Source organism: Calonectris borealis, chromosome 26, assembly GCF_964195595.1.
Source record: "Calonectris borealis chromosome 26, bCalBor7.hap1.2, whole genome shotgun sequence".
Classification (NCBI taxonomy): domain Eukaryota; kingdom Metazoa; phylum Chordata; class Aves; order Procellariiformes; family Procellariidae; genus Calonectris; species Calonectris borealis.
Window position 1 is genome coordinate 3,244,357 of NC_134337.1, and position 20,687 is coordinate 3,265,043.

The 20,687-nt window shown below is 49.1% G+C and overlaps 1 protein-coding gene across 3 annotated transcripts in view; it reads left to right on the forward strand.

Moving 5' to 3' along the window:
- Positions 1-20,687, forward strand: part of C26H6orf89 (chromosome 26 C6orf89 homolog) — a 25,197-nt gene continuing 4,510 nt past the window's right edge. The window contains exons 1-8 of one of the 3 annotated variants that reach the window (XM_075174043.1): positions 1,275-1,315; positions 1,713-1,823; positions 4,894-5,101; positions 6,355-6,520; positions 17,726-17,880; positions 18,211-18,332; positions 19,608-19,734; positions 20,409-20,532. In XM_075174043.1, coding sequence (XP_075030144.1) covers positions 4,913-5,101; positions 6,355-6,520; positions 17,726-17,880; positions 18,211-18,332; positions 19,608-19,734; positions 20,409-20,532 — 883 coding nt within the window. In that variant the 5' untranslated portion in view covers positions 1,275-1,315; positions 1,713-1,823; positions 4,894-4,912. Of the gene's footprint in view, positions 83-1,187; positions 1,316-1,712; positions 1,824-4,893; positions 5,102-6,354; positions 6,521-17,725; positions 17,881-18,210; positions 18,333-19,607; positions 19,735-20,408; positions 20,533-20,687 lie in introns of those variants that run through there. The other 2 variants (XM_075174044.1, XM_075174041.1) reach the window with 2 other exon arrangements.

Sequence of the window (20,687 nt, forward strand, 5' to 3'; positions counted from 1 at the left end):
AAAAATGCCCGTCACAACCAAAGCTGTCTCTGAAAATGCATTTAATTGCAATTAAGGACTGAAGCCTGCGTCCGAGAGCTGGGTGAGGCTGAGACTCCTTGCTCCTGGTTTCTTCCCAGCTTTTCATGCTGGGGGTGGCTCTGGGGACCTCTGCTTGCTCCATCTCCCAGCCCTTTACTCCTGGAAGCCTTTCCTACAATTTTTAGGGCAACAGAGTCTTTTTTATCCACCCCCCCCCCTGCTCCCCAATATCCACCCTGTGCGTGGTCACTGCTCGTTGCTTGAGCTGCGGGAATGGGCATCCGTGTCCCCATGGGGCTGGGGGTAAGGGGGGTTCAGGGGGGCACTGGATGGGTCTCGTTGGGGAGCACAAACGCAGCTCAGCGGAGCTGGAGGAGGTAAATGGCATCGATGGGGCTGCTGTAGGGCTTGGGGGGGCTGTAGGGGGTGATGGGTGGGTGCTGTGGGGGGATGCTGGGGACTTAGGGGGTGCTTGAGGGTGGAGGGGGGGGTCTCCTGGGTGCTGTGGGATCTGGCTATCAAAGGATTTGGGGATGCTGTGGTTTGCAGGGGGTGCTGGTGGGGGGGGACGTCTTGGGGTGCCATGGGCTCAGGCAGGTGCTGAGGGGGGTCTCTTAAGGTTACTGGGAGGGGTGAGGGTGCTGGGGGCTCGGGTGGGTGTTGGAGGATGTCTGAGGGTGCTGGGGGCTCAGGTGGGTGCTGGGGGGGTCTTAGGGTTAGCAGGGGGGTGTCTGAGGGTGCTGGGGGCTCAGGTGCTGGGGGTGTGTCTGAAGGTAATGGGGTGTCAGGTAGGTGCTGGGGGTGTCTCGAGGTGGTCATGGGCTCAGGTGGGTGCTGGGGGGGGGGTGTCTTAAGGTTCCCGGGTGGGTCTGAGGGTCATGGGGGGGGTCAGGCTGGTGCTGGGGGGGGTCTGAGGGTGCTGGGGCTTCAGGCAGGTGCTGGGGAGGGGGCCGAGGGTAGCCATGGACTCAGGTGGGTATTGGGGGGGGTGTCTGTCTCCGTGTTCCGGGCTCAAACGGGTGCTGGGGGGCCTCAGGGGGACTCTGGGCTCCGGTGGGTGTTGGGGGGTCTTAGGGCCCCCGGGGGGGGGGCTTAGGGCCAGCGGGGGATGTTTTGAGTGCTGAGGGGTCTCGCGGTGCCCGGGGCCGCCCAGGCTGGGCCGGGCCATGGCGGAAGCAGGAAGCGGCGGGGCGGCCCGGCCCGGCCCCCCGGCCCCCCGCGTCCCGCCTCCATCGCGGGCGGGAGGAGCCCGGAGCCGGGCGGCGGAGCGGGGCAGCCGCCGGGCGGTGCCGGGGTGAGGCCGGGGGCGGCTGAGGGGGGCCGGGGCGGGGGTCGGGAGGGGGGCCGGAGCACCGGGGCGGCCGGGCGGGAGAGCGGGCCTCGGCCCTACGGTGGGCGCAGGCCTGGGGGGGCTCCCCGGGCCTCAGCGAGGCCCTCGCCAGGCGCCCAGCTGCGGGGGTGGGGGCTGTTTTCTGCTTCAATTTATTGATTTTTTTTTTTTTTTTTTTTTAAAAAAAAAAGGCCCTCTCTGGAGCTCCTCTGCCTCGGGGATGAATAAGGGCGATGCCGTGGGCCTGTGGTGGGGTGCAGGGTTTTTACCTGACCGCCCTGAGCAGGGCCGAGGGAGGCAGATAAAGGGTGTTAAAGCAGATGAGAATGTATTTGTATTTATATTTATATCGCTGTTTCAGGTTCACCAGCGAGGCGAGCAAGCTTTCCCTTTTAAAGACTCCTCCGACAGCGTTTCTCTCTAAATATTTACCTTTCTAAAGCCTGGGTCCAAACACCCCGCCGTGCATCGGGTAGGACTGGGTGCCTGGGTGCAAACCCTTCAGGCCGAGAACCGTCGCTATTTATGTTTGCGGAGAGAGCTGTTTATTCCTCCTAGGGTGGTGGAGTTCATAAAAAATAGCGCTGACATATGGGTTCCCTACTTTAAAAGGCCTGTCTCTGAGGGGCTGCTGTGCGGAGGGAATCAGACTCGTTCAGTATGCGCGTGTGCCGGCGAAGTGGGTACAGTAGTCTGTTGTTATTATTTTGTCCGTTGTATTGTGGTGATAGGAAGGGAAATAATGGATTGTTATTTGTTTTTTAAGGCCTCATCTGTTCGCAGAACAATGCGGGAGCGTAATGCCTTATTTCCTAGCTGAGGACATGGGTTAGTGTGGAGTTTGTCAAGGAGCTGCCTTGGGTTTTTAATGTCTGTGACTTGCAGGGGTTGTCTTCAAAGGTATTTGCTCAGAGTTGAATACGAATGTAGAGGGGGGAGAACTGGGATGCATCTTGGCATTTTATCATAGTAGGATGCTTCTGCTGTTTGGAAAGGGGGAAATCACCGTGTTTGACAGCGTTTCTGTAGGGATAAGTGTTTTAAGTGGTTCTAGGCAGATTCAGCAAGCAGGGGAAGCTTGCTGAATCTGCTGGAATTCGGCACGGGAGAGCTTCACAGGCAAAACCTTTGGCACACGGGAGCCAGAGGAAGCTAGATAACCTTTCAGACCGTTTAGCACACCAGTTGCAGCGTCAAGGCAACTAGAGCAATCGTTAAAGCTGGGAAGAAAAAAAGGCATTTAATATCCTGCAGATGTGCTGGCTCTTGCTCGTTATACGAATCAGGGTATGACATAAATGAAAGAGTAAAGCAATGTATTGTTTTTATAGAGCCAAGTCCATGCCAGGTGCTTTACAGATGAGAAGAAAAGGTCCCTGCCTTGAAGAGCTAACGATCCATAATGAGATATTATTGATCAAACTCGCTTTGGGGCAGCTTTGCTAGCCCATGGGGCTGCTCAGGTGGAAGATCTGGGACAAATATTTGCATGGAACGCAAGGAATGTCGGTAGAACAGGGCCAGGAGCTAATTAACCTGGCAATGTAGTGCAGCATGTTCTCATTGCGTGCTTGGGGTTAGGTTTTAATTTGGCATTTTACTCTTTTGGTGTTTCTAAGTCTGTGGCTAGAAATTTGACACTAATGTTAATATAACATCTGACATTAACTGCTTGAGTTGGATGCTTAGGCAGCTGCTGACCAAACAAATAGGGGTTATTTTTCAGCCAGATAATTTTCCTGATCTGATTCACCATGTGACCACATAAACAAATGTGCAAGAGCAGAACAGGGAGTTGATCCTGGGGGGAGAGGAGCAATTGCTGAAGCTGGTAGTCCTGTTGAAAAGTGGTTTTTTTCTGAAACTGCACCCTAGCATTGCAGAAAAAAAAATATTTAAAATGCTATTGCTTGAATTCTGAGTTGTAGGACCCCATGGTTTAGGGGGAGAGCTGTTGGCCAGTTCTTTAAAGGCAAATCAGATTTCAAGTTTGGTTGCCTAACAAGAGAATCTTATTTCTTGATATATACATAGATACATTTATGGCTGATTTGTCCTGTGGGAGCAGCCAGAACGAGTTACAGCAGAGCAAATCTAAGTTTAGGTAGCATGTTACGCAGTGCTTGTCAGCTTGTTCTCAAGTAAGCAAAACGGATCTGTGCTTTTAAAATGCAGGCTGTGCTGTGAGGTGTGTGCAGAGAAGACCCGTGTAAATAGTGATACGATTCTTGCAGTACAGCGACAGACTTCGCGGAGCAAGGTGGTGACTTGGGTGAAGCAGCACACAGGATTCACGAGCCGGGTCCTGGTGTCAGGTGGTACTTGGAGCAAAAGGGGGACAGGGGCCCTGGTTTCCATTTTCAGCTGTGAGCTGGGTGTATCGGTTGTGCTTCTTGTGTTTTTACGTGATAGTCTTCAGTCTGTGCTTTCAGGGCAATGCGTTGCTAAACTGTGTCTCTCCAGGAACAGTTTTGGTTGTCCCAATGTGATCCAGGTTAGAGTTTTCCCATCTCAGAAACAAGAAGCAAAGCAAGACCTCACAGATGCTCCCTTTCCCCCAGCAGTGTTTTTTTCTGAGGCTAAGCGTCTCTCTAACAATGGGATTCTCACGTTGGAAGCTGTTAGCTTGTCCAGCAATTTCTTTGCATCTTTTCTTCAGCCCATCTGCTGCTCTTGGTATCACGAGGCTCTGCCTTTGTGGCAGACAGGGGGAGTGGTAGAGGAACACATTTCTTTTTTTGTCATCTTAATGTTGATTGCTCATAGGTGTGTTCTTACAAGCTTCCCCGTTGAAATTTCACGGTGGGAAATAATTTGCTGTCAAATGCCATTTTGTCTCTGTCTCGCGTTCACAATGCAATTCTTGCTGCGGTATTTAGTTATGTGGCATTTCTGCATGTGAATGACCTGCAGGCAAACTTTCAGAGGAACGCAGGAGCTTTTGTTGCCTGCAGAGCATGCTGCTATCACGTTACTGTTACTCAATAATCAGTTGGCCTGGACATTAGGTTGCAAAAATTTAAACAAATTGTAAACTGTTGAACTTTGCCCCACACATACGGCTTATTTCTCTGTCCTGTTCTTATTGCTAACAGGGGATTTGATGAAAACAAATTTACGTTAAAATAAGCGACTAAAATTGTAGCGCAGGAGAGCTTAGCTTGGCTACTGTGTGTGATGATCGGCTTTGTATTGCTGGCTCTTGTAGTCGGTGAGGGACGGATTCATTTGGAATACATGAATAAAAGGAGTTTCACTGATTTCTGGGAAGCTTTGTTCATTTACATAAGCTGCAAATCTCAGCTGGTTCTTCTCTTGGCAGGAAATTTCACGGCTTCTTTCAGTCCCGGGAGGTACTGAACCAGCAGAGACTATTAGGACTGCAGCTAAATATTGTGCCTTTGGCTGTGAACAGGTTTGCTCCAGAGAAGCCTTCCTTCTTGCCTAGACATTGCGATGTTCCTGTGATCTCTCTGCACATGCTGGTGTTGAGCTGTACGGCTGGAGTGTGTTTTCTGTTAACGTACTGAATATCTCCACAGGGATTTTTCATCGGAGGCCATGGAGCTTTCGGCCAATGAGCTCAGTATTTATGACAAGCTATCAGAGACGATTGATCTAGTGAGGCAGACTGGCCACCAATGTGGGATGTCAGAAAAAGCCATTGAGAAATTCATCAAGCAGCTCTTGGAAAGAAACGAACCCCAACGGGGACCGCCGCGGTACCCTATCTTAATGGCTCTCTACAAGGTAAGATGTCTTTTGTGCACGCACAGACCGTTTGAGGGTTGGAAGTTCCCCTTTTGCACCTGAGCCTTTTATTTCCTGTTGCATTTTCTTGATGAATTTTTCTGAGTTTTTTGTTTAAAAAGCTGTGAAGTGTAGCTTCCTTCCTTCGTCCCATGAGCTGGTTTGAAAACAGAAGACAGCTGACCGAGATTTGAAATTGCTCATGTGTGTTGAAAGTTTAACATGTCAACACCCTCCTCTCCTTAAATTATTGAAGAATGAGACTTGGATTGTTTCTTCAGGCAAAGATTCCCAGCGTCTGCACCCTCAGTGGGAATGTGAGGAAGGAAGGAGAGTCTTAAAGTTCAGGGCTGAATAATGAAGAGATCCGGGTTCTGTTTCTGACCGTGTCACAAGCTTCTACCTGTCTTTATTCTCCTTCTAGTCTATAAAATAAAACTGTTGCCATGATGCGTGATGCTAGAAAAATGTTTTGAGACCCTTAACTAAAAGACGCTGTAAAAAGTTTTGCAAAGTGGGTGAAAGCTATTGTTAGGTAGGTTCGAGATGTTTGCTACAAGGATGAAAAACTTCCCACTGGCATAACATTCAGTAATATTTTAGTGTCATCTTTACAAAATCATCACAATGGTTTCTATTTAGAAAAAAATTCAAGCTTTCTTCCTCACGTCCTATAAAAAGCTGTAAAACGAGGCAGGAGAACAGGAAACTGGAAATTGGAACTTTCAGCTTCTGTTCTTGTTTTTGCTGTTGATTCACTTTGACTTTGGCCAGGGGGAGAAATGCGTCATGTCATCTCTTTAAGGCTCAGATTGGATTCTGGTATGGAGGAGGCAGCTGGTGCCAACTCTGCCAAAGTGTTTCGAGGCTTGACGGATGTTTGCAAAAAGCCTTGAAAACCTTGTGTAAGAGGTATGGCAGAAGTGCAAGCTTTTATTTGATTAGGTGGGAGGAATCCTCATTGCTCTGGTGCTGGGTTATTTGCAGTGCTAAAATATACGAACAGAGTTGTGTGGCTTGGGTTTGAAGGCTGCTTAATTTCATCCTTAGACAGCCCTAACGATAAAACCAAGTGACAACTCTGTGTACGGAAACAGCATTGCAGTTGAACGAGGAGCCACAGCACAAATTTGCGTGCTCATCTTACAGCGCACAGCCACAACTCTTTGACACCAGCCAGAAGGCGTGTCCGCTTCTGAAGACACATCAGCTCACTGCAGTATAATTAATTGTGTGCCTGTTTTCTCTCGCAGGGCCTGCTCACGCTGGGATTGGTCTTGCTGACTGTTTACTTCGTGATCCAGCCATACAGCCCGCTGCCGCCTGAAGCTCCGCTCTCCAGAGCCCATGCCTGGGGCTCCCTCATCGGTCACATCCGGCTGCTCTCTCTGCCCATTGCCAAGAAGTACATGCTCGAGAGTAAGGAAATGATTTCTCTGCTGTAACATAAGCCTAGCAAGAATTACCAAGTTAAATACCAGCCATGCGAATCGTTTGAGTGTCTCCCTGGGCACCAAATAACAAATGTTACTGGCATGGCACCGTGGTCTTCTCTTTTCCACCCGCTGTACTTAAAAATAGCATCCTGAATTCTAGCTAGGGCACTTCCCCTTGCATTCATTGGGGCTGAAGCATATTTTATCTCTAACTTCATAATTTTTTTCTTGCACCTTCTCTGTTCCTCGCTTTTAACACCTCCGCGTTTTTTCTTCCACAAGAGTTCCCCGTCCTCTAAAAATCTCTGCAGTTCTGAGAATCGTACTGAGATAGCTATGCTGGGTAAATGTCACCTTTTTTTATTTTTTCTGAGTAAGCAGGCAAAAACGGTTTGTCAACCAAATCTTGATATTTGTGAGCGAAGTGTAGAAACCTCAACATGTGACCCGGGCTTAAGGAAAAGTAGTTTTTGCCAAGTGGCGTATTGGGAAAGGACTGTGGGCTTGAGAGCTACGGTGTTTATGGCAGTTAACGTAACATAAAGGGTAATGTGTGTGTGTGAGGAAGCTAGATAAGTGCCTCCCTAATGAGGTGGTCCCATCACGGGAGAGCAACGTAATAGATTTTCCTAGACTGGCATAATAGGAATGGAAAAGTTTGAGTATTTCTCATTCTCAGTTAATCGTTTCCACTGACTTAGACTGGCAAATGAGTGTAAGCCTGGGCTCTGCCTCTTTGATAAAATACAAAGACTGTCAGTAATGATAAAGCTGTGAATTATTTTGAGCAGGGATGTGGCACAATGTTGATCGTCTGTTGGCTCACTGTAAAAACAAACTCCTGTATCCATGCCCTCGACAGGTTTATATTTAGCTTCGGCAGCTCATTGTGTTGGAGTTGTCTGTTCTGGCTCTGACCTTCCTGCCGAAGCTAAAAAGGGCGCCCTGAAATGCCAGCGCCGTTCTGCATTTTCTCTGTGTGTCTCCCTCTCTTCCGCTGACACGTGGGATTTCTGTTGGTTCGGGTTCATATGGGTGGGACGGGGTATCCCCCATTGTTCATCTCCTTCCTTAAACACTGGGAGGAAAAAACAAAGGCGAGGAGATGGCTCTGATAGCCACTTGACATTAGAAGCCTGCTTATCTAATGCATTTCAGCATTGACATGAGTCTGTGCACACCCCTCTGCTTCTGTATGGAGAAGGAAACCTACGGGAACTTTAATGCTCGTAATTCTTCAGTGAAATTTTGTCCAGAAACTTGACAGGTTCTTCCTTCAGATGCCGCAAGGCCCCCTTGGATGAGGAGGGCCCAGGGAGGTTCCTTGGGACAGCAAAGGTTTCTAGGACAGGGGTTACCTGAAATCATGAGCGTCTTGCTGTGAAGATAAATAAGAGTAGGAGCAAGTCTGGGCTACTGGTGGGAAAACCAACTGAACGGGGAGGAGATAGGGAGACATCCAAAGGAGCAGGGGAAAAGTGAAGGGAAGGATGGATGGGGAGGAAGGATGCGAGGTTGTTGTTTAAATGCATATAAAATCCCTCATGCCTCCGTGAGCCCTGGAGATCTTCTGAAGTGATGAGCCATAGGGTGGGCAGCAAGCCAGTTCTGGGGAAAGGAGGAGAGGTACAGAGGGGACGAGGCAGTTCCCGCTCTGTTTTTCCAACAGAATTAGGTTGTGGTGGAAACCATAGCATATCCCAATTAACACATTCGCTAGGGATGGCTGGGGTAACTTTGATCTTGCCTCAGCAAAAGGAACTGGACTGGACCCTGGCTCTGTGAATGGGAGAGTGCAGCACCCAGACTGAACCTTGGCTGGGTTCCTCTGGGAATCCCTCGTGTCCTGGCTTCCCGGCAGGCAGCTGCAGCCACTGGGGCTGTCCCAGCATCCGGCTGTCCCAGCGTCCAGCTGTCCCATCGGCGCTGGTGTCAACTTCACGGCTTGCTGCTGAGTGGACCGTGGTAAAGCCGTCCAGCAGGGATCTGGAAGAGGGAGTTCCATGGCGTGGGGCTGAGCGGTCTCCCAAGCTCTCTTTCAGCCTGCCTTGTGCATGATGAAATGTTTTGCCCTCAATTTTGGCCCTGTGGTCTGCCAAAGGGAAGGGGTAAAGCTGCATCTTCCCATCCTGTTTATTGATGTGAGCATAAGGCCAGGAGGTCTTGCAAGCAGGTCTAGCGTTCTCTGGTGCGTGCTTGCATAGGAGAAGGCACCGTACAAGGAGAGTGAGCAGCAGAGAAAAACACTAACCAAGGGCCTTGACGTACAGACTCCTCTTCTTTTCTCTATGTAGATCCTGGTAGATGAATTTTTTGAGGGGGCTGAGGATGAAACTTGGAGCTTTCTGTACTCGGGCACCAGTTCAAATCCAGCTCGGGCTGTTCTTGTTGAAAGCCACCTGTTAGCAGTTTGGAGGCTGCCTTCGCCCACCGGCAGTGCTGGCAGACTTCCCCCGGCCGCGCCGCCCAACGTGGTGCGGACAAAGCCCGGCCGTGGCGAGCGTGGGCGCATGGGTGGTCCGGTTCGCTTCCGCCGAGCCTGAAGCTGCCTGGGCAGGCAGGGGCAGCCCTGCCTGCGTGGGGCTGCGGTCTGGGGCTGCGCTGTCTCTCCTGAGCCTGCTCAGCGAGCAGTGGGCTTGCAGCAGTTTTCCTGTCTCCGGGATTGCAAGTTGATGCCCGGTCCCCTGGTAGATGTGGGCTGAGCAGCCAGGTTTGTGTTGCAGAACAAGGGGAGCTCGGATGCCTGGTTTCACCCGAGAAGCAGAGCCCCACGTTAGAGTGGTGGTGAGGCTTTGGGAGGAGCAGGGGTGCAGGACACTGCTCCCCTCTCTCTCCGGCTCAGGGTGACCTGCCTTCACTCTCACCTTCATCCTCGTTCCTTCCACCCCAAGAGCCGGGCTGTGGATGACAAGGGCTGCCTGTCTGTCGGTGGCTGTGGGTGGACCTTTGAGCGGTCGAGGTGAGGAGCAGTGTCCGCAAAGCTCTCTCTTGCGTTAAGTTTGTAGGATTAGGTCCAAAATAAATTTCCTTTTTGCCTGTCTCTCTGCTCTGTTGCTTGCCGGCTTTCTCCCCCGGATCAATTCCCATATTAAAACTAATGTTCCCACCCTTTGTTTCTTCAAAGCTGACTCTTAGACCCTTGGGTTTGGCGTCCGTGCCTCTCTTTCAGCTGTTTTCCCAGGGCTAGGAACCAGGGTCCCTTCGGTTGGGGAAAAGTTCTGCAGAAATGTGGTTTGCATTTGCTCTTCCTGAGCTTGTGTTTACACAGAGCTTGTGAAAGCCCAGTGCTGGGTCGCGCTGCCTGCTCCGGGCTGGGGGAAACGCCTCTCACCGTGGCAGCGTGCGCTGTTAGCTGGGTAGATCAGCGCTGCACATAGCCCCCAGGGAGGCGATGGGTTTGCAGACCTCTGGGCTCTACCTGCTATAAGGAACACAGTGGATTTTGGGTGGGCACGTGGGTTAACTCAAGGCTTTCTAGTGCTGTTGCAAGGAGAAGGTAGGGCCTATGTAACCTGGATTTGTTTCTCTTCTCCGACATAGGCTGCGATGGACAAGTCATTGCCTCTGTGTTTCAGTTCTCTGGTGCAAAGTAGGGGTACGAGTACTTCCCTCTCCCCTGAAAGCGTTAAGAAATGATATAATGAGTTCTCAAAGTCTGTAGTAATCAGAGTCAAATGAAAAAGGGTTTTCTCTTTTTTTAACAGAAGTTTTAAAACCACAATGGTGGTCACTCTACCTGTTTTTCAGTGGTTCTTCCCTTCACGACCGTGTGACATCCTTATAGCTTTGTTAATATCTAAACATGAATTTTGATGTCAACTGGTTGATAACTGTTCCTGCCAGCTACACGGAGCAATGACGTGATGAGAAGAGCGTTAAGTTGCTCTTACATTAACTTGTGTGTCTGCCCATGGTAAGTTCTGTCCTTGCAGCTCAAAAACCTCAGCAGAGCAGGTTGGTCAGTGGTGAACAGGCTGTCGTCCAACAACGTGACGATTTGCGTGTTGTACTGATAGCAGGGGTTTGTAATGACCTCAAGGAAAATCCAACTTTGCTTCTAATAATGAGACCCGGTCCTGACCCCATACATCCTACACAGTTCAAAATCAGTAGCTGCTCCGCACCCGTAAAATCGGGTGCAAACACGCACTTTGGAAAAGGGATCCTGTGCAAGTTACCCCCAGCTCGGAGAAGACTCCTTGTGTTTAAAAACTCCCTTTTGCATAGATCAGAAGGGCTAAAATCATGTTTATTGGTTTTATACCTAATCTATTTTAGAGAAAGGAACCCTGCTGGAGGAGCTGTGTTTAAGCAACACCTTGTCGGGGTGCGAGAGCCATTTGTGGGGACGGGTCGCAGCAGGCTGGGTTACTGGGAGAGGACAGCAGCCTCTCCTCTTGGCTGGCCACCTTCAGTATAGCTGGAGGCTTGCCTTGGCGCCTGGCCAGGTCCTGGCTGCTTTCTGATCTTAACCCTTTGCAGGCAGCCTGCGATGGGCCAGCCGCAGCCACGTTTCTCTCCGCTTCTCGCACTCCTCTCCTCCCCTCTTACCGTAGCCCTGAAGTCTGTTTCTCCTTGGCGCGGCTCTGTGCAGAGAGGGAGCATCCAGCCCGCCTGTCTCACGTGAGGGTGGACTTTCTGTTTCTTGAGGGCAAGGTGGGCTAAGCACCCAGGTATTTGGCCAGCCTGTCCCCGTGGGTTTTGCAGTCCATGCTGGATCTGACCTGCTGGATTCAGTGATGCAGGAGCCCAAGGATCATGGGCCCGCTCTGAATGAAAGGGTTGCACAACAAGGCTGCTTGGGAGGTAAAGCAGGATCTGATTTCTAACTCCTTGCTGCCTTCGGCACGGCCGCCTCCTCTTGCTCACAAAGGATCTTTCTTTTTTTTTCCCCTAAGCAAAGTCAAGCTGGTTTGCTTTTGTGTTCGTGCATATTCTCAGGCACCCGCTCCCGGTGCTGGAGCATTTTGAGGTGGATGTGAGCTAATGTGGGTTGCAGCACTGTGCAGGGCTCCCTCCCATCCCCGTGCAGCTGTCAGTTTATCTGATCGTTTTTGTGTGTGTGTAAACAACCCTTTTATAATATAACCTGAGAGTGACCAACAGACACATGTGTTGGCTCATTCAAAGGGGAAAAAAAAGGCTGACTCTGCAGTGCAGGGTGGTGCCAAGCTGTTTTCGTGTACTGCTTTACTTTGGCCTCTGTTCAGCCAGTGGACTGTTTATTTGGATTTGCTGACAGTAAACTAACTCCAAATCATTGTGGTAATCCAGAACATGAAAAACTTCGTTTTGCATCTATATTTTGATGCCTCCAGAATTTCTTGTTTCCTCATTTGCAGAGCAAGTGAATTCTCGCTTTGGGTTTGCTTCCCTGCAAAGAGAGCGAGCGTGCCATACGTGGCCTGTTGCAGAGGCATTTAGCAGCCTAGCAGAGCCCCGTTTGCACTAGTGACACAGGCACGTCAAACCTTTTACAGACTGAAGCCACTGTCAGGCAAGTGGCAGCAACTGGGAGGGATTTGCTTCAAAAGCGTGCTGTTCCTCCGAGCCAGATTGCTCATGCAGACGCTGCCAGAGCAGCACAAGCTGCCTTCTAGGGCACGTAGCCAGAGGTGCAGGCTGCGGTGGACTTTGGAGGCTTTCCTGACAGCTTGGTCCCTGCCTTCAGTTTTCTAGATTGGTAGGTGCAGATTTCTCCTGGAAATAATGCTCTTTCACCCCAGTGGACTGTGAGTTCCTCTTGGGCTAGGCTGAGCAGACTTGATTTCACAATGTCTCGTTGGATCAAAATAATTTTTGTGCTTTGCTAGAGATTGATTAATCATCCTTCGGTTGTTTGACCAGCCGTTACCCATTAGTGAAATGAATGAGTAGTTCTTCGAGCTGTTGACTTTTTACCCAGAACAAAAATAAGGGTTTCTTGATGGGTTTATTTGTAGCTGTTGTTTTGTTGCTAGCTGTTCCTAAAAATGCTATGAACCAAACTGGGAGGTACTTTCTTCTCCTGGCATAAATATATACAATATACTCAGAGCCACAAAAAAGTTCAGTATGAGAAAGAGGTGAGGATCCTGTGCTGAACAGGGACCTTCTTTGCAGTATATATTTAAAATGCCACTGTGATGCATTCCTTAATCAGGACTTCCATACTGTAATTAATAAGCACTCCTTATGATTCCTGTCTGACTTACTCAAGAACTCATCAGTTTAGCCTTTGACATGACATTATAAATGATCAAATTAATTTTTAGCCTAGTGAAAAATTTCAGCAAGATGGAGCTTAGGAAATGTTGCTTTTGCAATAGTGTGCTCCAAATGTCTCCTCTGAACTGTGTCACACAGGAACTACAGAGCTCTTAATTTCTATATCTGTAAAGTAAGAACAATGAGATTTACTTGTGTCGTAGGCTGTGATTGTGAATTGATGTCTGTAAATTGCTTTGAGTTTTTAAAATACTGTTTTGTCTTTCTGTAAGGTCTGGGAAAGGGGGTGTGGTGATAAGCACACAATGACATAGCACAAGTAACAAGCTACTGACTTGAGGAGTATAGGATCTATAAGTCTGCAGTGGTCCCAATGCAGCAAGTGGCTAGTCGTATCTTAGGAGCAAGAACAACCTGGTCTGCATATTCTTTGGCTGTCAGAGCAGAAACAGTAGGTTATGAGCTGCAACTTTACTTTAAGGTTAAGGGCTAGACAGGGACAAATTCCTGTCCTCAAAATAATGGAAAACAGGACTGTAAAATCCAGCATCTGGAAGTTAGGTATTTCCAACTGGAGGGAGAGCTGCAGCCCTGCTGTGGTGATGGTAATTGGACATCAGAGCACTGAGGATCTATGGCCCCTTCATCACTGGGAATCGTACAGGTGGGATTGAATGTCTCTTAAAAAGCTCTGCCCTATGTCAGCCGTAAGAACCAGCTTGTAGTTGGGCTTTTGCTATGAAAATGAATGGGGGAGGTAAGTATCCCACGGGCTGTCAGATGCACGTCTGTAAAGGGCCCCTTTGGCCGAGGGGAAGGTATGGTCGCAGACAGCAGAGAGTAGACTGAGGTCTTAATCCCTTCCTTTGAAGGGTGTCTTCAGATCCACCTTGAAAAATTCCCCGACTTTTACAAATGTGCAGCTGTGGGGAGACATTGTAAAAGTGGAGATCAGCATCTTCTCATCGTTGGATCTAGCACGTAGGAACGAGGTTGTGGCTGTCAGTGCAGTGCCATAAATGAGTCACTGGGTCGGGCCTGGGTGAGTCCATCCCCATCCTGAGCTTACATTTGAATTGGCCGATGTAGAGTTGGTCATGCTTTTTGAGAGCCCTGAGGTTTGCCTGCTCACCTACCCTGATTACAAGTATTTTTGTAGTTCTTGATGGCATGTCGGATCCTGTGAGGGACAGTCCAAAAGTGTTGTGGGTGTTAATGAACATTTGCAGCCAGGCTTGTACAATGGACCTACGAGAAAGGACAGAGAAACGTCTTGTGAATATTCAGTGCACAGGCCAGTCTTTCTTGAGAGCCCTGAGTTCATCCTAGGCTTGTTGAAGATGCTTGACTACTCCTAGCACTGGTCCCTAGTGAGGTATGTGGTGGGACTGGGGAATAGTGTCATCCTTAGAAAAGAGGAACTGGGGATTTGGAACCAACCTTTGCAGATTGTGGAGCTGCTTAGAGCATTAGACAGCCCTCTGGGAAGCTTGCTTGTAGTTATCATGGGTGATGGTAGCAACAACCCATAAGGACGGAAGACCTGGGGGGACTGTGAAGTCCTGGGGGAGGCCCCCTTCCCCTGGACCAGACTCTTCTGTGCAGACCTAGCTGTTGGTTGCCTGCTGGAGACTTCTTCAGCCTTGTAGTCCTGAGTGCTGGGGAGCAAACCAGCTTGGTGAGGAGCCAGCAAGCTGCCTCAGCACCTGCAGTTCTACATGCAGGACGTTTTACGTTTTCAACACTTCATTAGGGTCAGAGCAGCCCTTGGCTCCGTGCGTCTTGCTGAAGCAAAAGGTCCCCCTGCTGCAGGGCTTCCCTTTGAACCTGCTGCAGTGGCAGACTGATATTTCACCCTCCATATGGTCCCTAAAGAGACCAGGGCTGTTGCTGAGATCCTGTTCTCAGATCTACGTGGGCAAGTTTCCATAAGTTTTATTGCTTCACTGCAACGGGCAGAAGCAGGGCCAGGTCTTCGCAGTAACCTCTTAGCTTCCAATCTGATCGTCCACACCCAGCATCTCTGGGGTTGTGTGCACACACCCCTCTGTAGTTCTGGGGACAGCCAAAAAACGTGGGAGATCCTCTGTGAAAATGGCCAAGAAGGGCGGGGTACTCATTTTAAATTGATTGTAAGTTGAAAATTATTTTTCTGCATAGTGAAAAGTACAGTCATAAACTCCTTCTAGCATTAATCATAGATGCGTTTTAAGGAAAGTTCTTATCTCTTCATCTGTGCTGTGTTAGCAGCTGTAAGTCCCCAGCACTGGCTCTGCTAGGAGTTATCCTGACACAGAGGAGGAGACAGCTCTTGTTCTGGAGAGCTAGTAAAGCATAAGAGCAAATATTAGGTGGGTATGACCGATGGGGAACTGAGGTTCTGCTTAACAAACTGAAGGCTGCTCCTCAAAAAGGGGTGAGAAAGCACAAGCGCGGAGGAGAGGTTAGCTGGGACTGGCCTGCGCTTCTGTCGCGTAATGGAGAGTTGTATGTGTCAATACTACAGCTGCTTTCCTGCACTCAGACTCCGCAGGGATAATTGCACACGCCCAGCACTTTAACATTTGAATGCGAGTGGATGGGACCATCGTGTGACGGTTGCACTGGGATGAAGAGCGCGTCTTCCTTTTCAATCTCCGAGCAGCCTGTGCGTGCGCACAGACAGCGTGCTCGACTTAAACCAAAATAATCCCCTGGGGTGTCTGGGCAGGGTGATAATGTAAAAGGAATGCAGGGAGGGTAATCGAAAGAGAGAATAAGCATCCTCGATAAAACTCCTGCTCTGGTCCCCAGTGTGCAGTTGCATGCCCTCTCCTCTGCGCGCCGTCTCTTCTCCCTCCCTCCCTGGGAAGGGCAGGCGCTTCTCGCTGCCCATACTTGTCATGCCAGTCACACGCGTGCTGGTGCACAGACTAACACCCTCAACAATAAATCTAAAAGATTAATTACCAAAAAAAAAAAAAAAAAAGAATCCCACAACCTCACTTGCGGCATTTGAAATGCGTCTCAACCATGCTCCGCTTGGGTTATTCATGGGGAAAAGAAATAACCTCCTGAATCGAGCGATTGAGAATGCAAATATCCCAGCCGAGCTCAAAAGAGGAATCAAGCTCTGTACTGTCAAGCTGATTAGCATCCCGTTATGTGGGGTACTGCCCTGAGCCTGGAGAGAAAATTTTGGGACAACTGCGCTTAACGCTCTGGGATGAGGTTTCTAAGTTTTGCCCAGAAAGGAAATTATAGTATTGCTACTCCCTCTATGATGAGAGACCGTAAGATATGTTTTCTTGTTCTCTTCGTGGCGACTGCCCTTCCTCTGATGAGATCTTTCAGCCTTTTGTTTCCTGTCACTGACCAGCTGGTTTTTGTGAGTCGAGTTTTTTTGTTGTTGTAAAATTGAAGCTTTCTACAGGCAGTGGAACAAAGATTTTCTTTTTTCTCCTGTGAGCAGGGAGGGAAAGTACGTTGGAGCAGTTTCTCATGGGAGTGGGACTTCTGCTTGCAATAAGGATTTTACACTTTGTTTTGCCTTTTTACCCCTTTCCCTGAATGCAGTGTAGACGCGTCTTCCAGAAAGACTAGGAGTTATATCCTGGTCCCTTTCAGTTCGTATCCCAGCGGTAGGGTGGGAAATGCAGCATTTGGGAGTTGACTGGAGATATTTAGAGAGAAAAAAAGCAAAATGAATCCCAATCTGCTCCTTGTTGTTATGTCCCAGTGAACCTAAATCCTCTATAACATTCGTCATTGCCTGTTGCAGATGTCGGAGGGAAAAATCAAAACAAGAGCTTTCCTATTAAGTGCCGTTCATCAATTATGACCCATGTGCAGGAGCGTGAGTGTGGCTGGAAATCACGATGGCAGTAGCAGGCAGGCTGCGTGCGGGTTTCTTTCCCCCTGAAAAGCTGCTGTGCATCCTTCTTTCCCAGCTTTATTTTTCAGATGGGTTTCACTGTCTCTTCCTTCTCCCCTTTTCCATCCACTCCGTTTCCCGAGTGGGTGGCCTGCAGCAATGTCCAGGACGTGAGCTGTTTTGACACGTGCTGGCACCGAACGGGGCGGGTGGGCCTGTCGTGAGGACAGATCGCTGGACGTTTCATGTGAGCTGTGTCCCAGGCCTTGGGTTTTTCCTAACCCACCCCAACAGATCAGGCATTTGGGTGGGTTTGCTGCCACTGCCCGAGTTAAACATGTCCCCGTGGGACTAAGGCTGCAGAACCAGGGCTATCGCCGCCACGAAATTAGAGCCGCGTCCTTTTAGTGTGGCGGCTGCTCCGGCAGATCCTTTAGCGCAGAAATACGTGGGACATTCAGCATTGTTGACTCTTGCCCTTTTCATTCAGTGCTGCAAGAGATCTTTTCTGTTAATGGTTACTTACTTTTTTGTGCTGGGAGGGCTGTTACGTTGGAGGAGGGAGGCAGGATATAGGCATCAAGTAATGGTTTCCCGTAAAAATGGAACTTTCGAAGATGTAAACATATGTAATGTTCGTTGTAGGCCAGTTCAGCCGATTCTGGTGTAACAATGATTTCTGGAATTTAAAATGGATATAGCTGTGGTCCAGGGGTTCCTCATGCCTTCTGGGTGTCTCCTTGATAACATGTTGGGATTGCTCTTTTGCTTGTGGACTTGATTCAGTTTAAGTGCACTATATATGGTGGTTGCCATCCTTCTATTGATAATGAAAGGGTAACTTAGCCTGTATGCCTCATATGTACAGGGAAGTGGAATTTCCATAAAGCTCTTCCAGTTCTCACAATTTCGAGCCGTATCTCCAAAATGTTCAGCCTGTGCTGGAAACGTTCTGTGACGTGTTCCCTGCCCTGGTGAAGCTTGCTCTTTTGGAGTAACTTACAGCCATTGGAAGCTGTAAGAAATCTCAGTGTTTCATGTTAGGGATAATGAGTTTATCATCGAGTCTGTCTCCTTTCCATTTCATTTTTGGTCTTATTAAACACGTTTCTCTTGTTTCTTCCCAAGAATGCCAGGACTGGTGGGCAGCAGGTTGCAGACAGAACACTTCAACGCTTCCTGCAAACTGCACAGTCTGTTCTGCTGTGAAGAGCCTTCAGATAGTGACAGACTTCGGAGAACTATCAGAAAAGCTCCAGAGGTCTCAGCCCTTTCTAATCAAGGTAACGCATGGATTTGAAAGGCTGGATGATTAGTCCAAACTCTTGAATAGCACCAGCCAAGGACCCCTGCCCAGTATTTTCAACCACAAACTCAAACTGTTTGAGGTGGAACATATATCTGAGAAGACATTTAGCCCCAGTTTAAAGCTGTCAGGGGGTGAGGAGCTCACTGCATCCTCAGCAAGTTGTTCCTCTGACTAATTATCATTGTGGTTGGAAACTTAGTGATCTAGATGGCTGTCACTCTCGGGTGTTCTTTGGCGGGATGGAAATGGGAGCGGGGAGGAACCCCAGGTGCACACCTTTTATCTTTGTTTTGTGTCATTTAAGACAGGGCAGCATCTCTCCTATGAGGAACTGAAGCATTTTCAGTCCCAGGATCCAGAACTGGCAGAGGTTATAATAGAAGAAAATTCGGCTGAATTGTGGAGCTGCCCGTTTTTCTTTCCCTGGTGAGTCAAAGACAAAACACGTGATAGATGTATACATCCTTTCTGCAGGGGTGCCCAGGCTTGTTGCCCATGTGAACTACCAGGAGCTTGCAAGTTGCATTTTAACTGGAGGGAAGGGGAACAGGAGTGGGTTAGAGTCTTCTGTCTGCCTGCTGGCACTGATTTGACCCAAGGAGAAGACTTCTGCACTAAAAATGGAGTGTTGTGGCTGGGACTTCACATATTGCTCCCCTTACAAGACAAAAATATCCCAGTGACTGCTCAGTCCTGTTCTTCAGGCCATACGTTAATCACCTGGGCTGTGGTCTGATCACCTGAGGCAACTGGTTTACATTTCTAATCACCTCTGTCTGCTCAGAGGAAATCCTCCACCATTAGTGCTGACTGAGAAGAGGTGCCATGACTCTTGCAAAACACTGAGAAGTAACAGAAAGCTAAGGGATCCTGCAATTTGTGTCTGGTCTCATGCAGGAAAAATGGCCTACCCTAATCCTGGCCCTCTGTTAACTGCACTAAAGCCTTTACCGTGGCTACAAGACATTTGAACAATTCAGAGCTCTCCAGTGTGTTAGCCAAGTCTTTTCATGTGGAGAAGAGTGAGAAGTAAGTGGGAAGGTGCCACCTGGAGTGGAGCAGGCTCCCTGGCACGTTTCTACGAGCGAAGGAGCAGTGTCCCAGCAGGCTTGGAGAAGGGCATGGTGGAGTCTGTGCTTTGGCTAATGCTTAGATGGGATCTTCTTGCTGCACTTCTCGACCGCAGCACTGGTAGATGGATGATCAGGGTACAGAAGTATTAATCATGTCAAACCACTAGACAGAGATGTAAAAATAACAAGCCCCACCCTGCCTTTTCCAGTTACATTCCCTGGCCTAGAGAGTAGACTTGGATTCCCCCCTGCCTTGCCATGTGGTTTCAGTTATGGTTGTGTGCAATGCCACCTCTCTGCATCTTTTGTAATTAATGGATCTGATCAATGACTCAGATCATTTTAGGGGAAGAAAGGGAGGGAAATTAAGTTTAGGCATCCACAATATCTGTTTGTTCCCTGTTTACATGGTCCTGCTGCAGGTACTAACGGGAGGATATGAAGGGGCACGGGTGTAGAAGCTGAGAGGTCAAATTTTGCTCCTAGCTCCTGGGGGCTAGTCTATCAGAAGGCTGTTTATCAAGCATGAATATTTGTGAAGAATTTTGATCATGGAAGTAGCCTTTTAAAAAACAAGCATTATCATTGCATGATATTTCTTTAATATGGGTTGTTTTGTTTTGTTTAGGAACAAATCTGTGAATAAAACTCGGATTCTGCAGGAATTTTTCCCCACTTCCTCTTTGCTGTCCTTCCCGAAGACAGTGTCCCTGGAGAGCTGCTTCCTCATCCGCCACCCAGATTTGGGGAATAAGGTGGGAAATTCATCCCAGAGACATTATCTCCGTGTCTGTGAATTGTCCTCCAGAAGCTCCAAGTCTTTGGGGGATTTGCAGGACTTTTTCAGCTGATACAATCCTGTCAGAAGGGTTTAGGGTGTATCGGTTCTGTCCATCTCTGTGTGATGTGGCATCTCAAGACTGTTGTACCACCCAGAAGTTTGTGGAGGTGGCACGCTGCGTCTGTCTCCCTCGGCAGTTAGAGATGCCCGTGTGGTGTCCCAGCTCTGTTCTCATTTATGTCCCGGCCTTGCTCTGTAGCTGGGTGAGGGAATGGTCTTTTTGTGCACAGTTGGGCAGAATTCATTTAAGAGTTGCATTTTAGGAGCTGTTCCTGGCAGTAAGTCTCATCCATTCTGAGATCCTGCCATGGAGATGTTTCACTGAAGATAGTGACAATTCAGGCTTCTAGCCTGATCGCCTCCTCCCTTTTCTTGCGGGCTTTGTGGGTGTGAGGGCCTGCATTGCCTTGGACAGAAGAGGGGAGGAGGACCTTCACATGCAGCTGACCTCAGCTATGATCTGGGGAGCAGCAAACCTGTGGTTTGTGCTGTCTCACCTTGCTGCAGGGCAGTGACTTGCCCCTTGTTTGATCAGACAGACCTAAGAAAAGCTAGCAAGGCTTTTGAAATATTCTCCTCTCATCCTAGAGCTACAGTTTGCACAGCCTCTTTGCTGTTGGAAGTGGACAGCTCACCCTGACTGTTGTACCTCTGGACAAGTGCAGAGGACACTGTGAGATGTTCAAGGTGGAGCTGGAAGCTGGAGATTTGGGTGAGTACCTGTGCTGTAGCAGGCAGGGTCTGGGAGATTCCTTGGAGCCAGGAGACCGCTTCCAGCTGGGTCTTTGCTGTCTGACACCTGAGAAGGCGGTGTGTGCCATTACCACCTCCAAACTGGTGTGTGCCTGCGTGTAGCAGAGGAGTAAA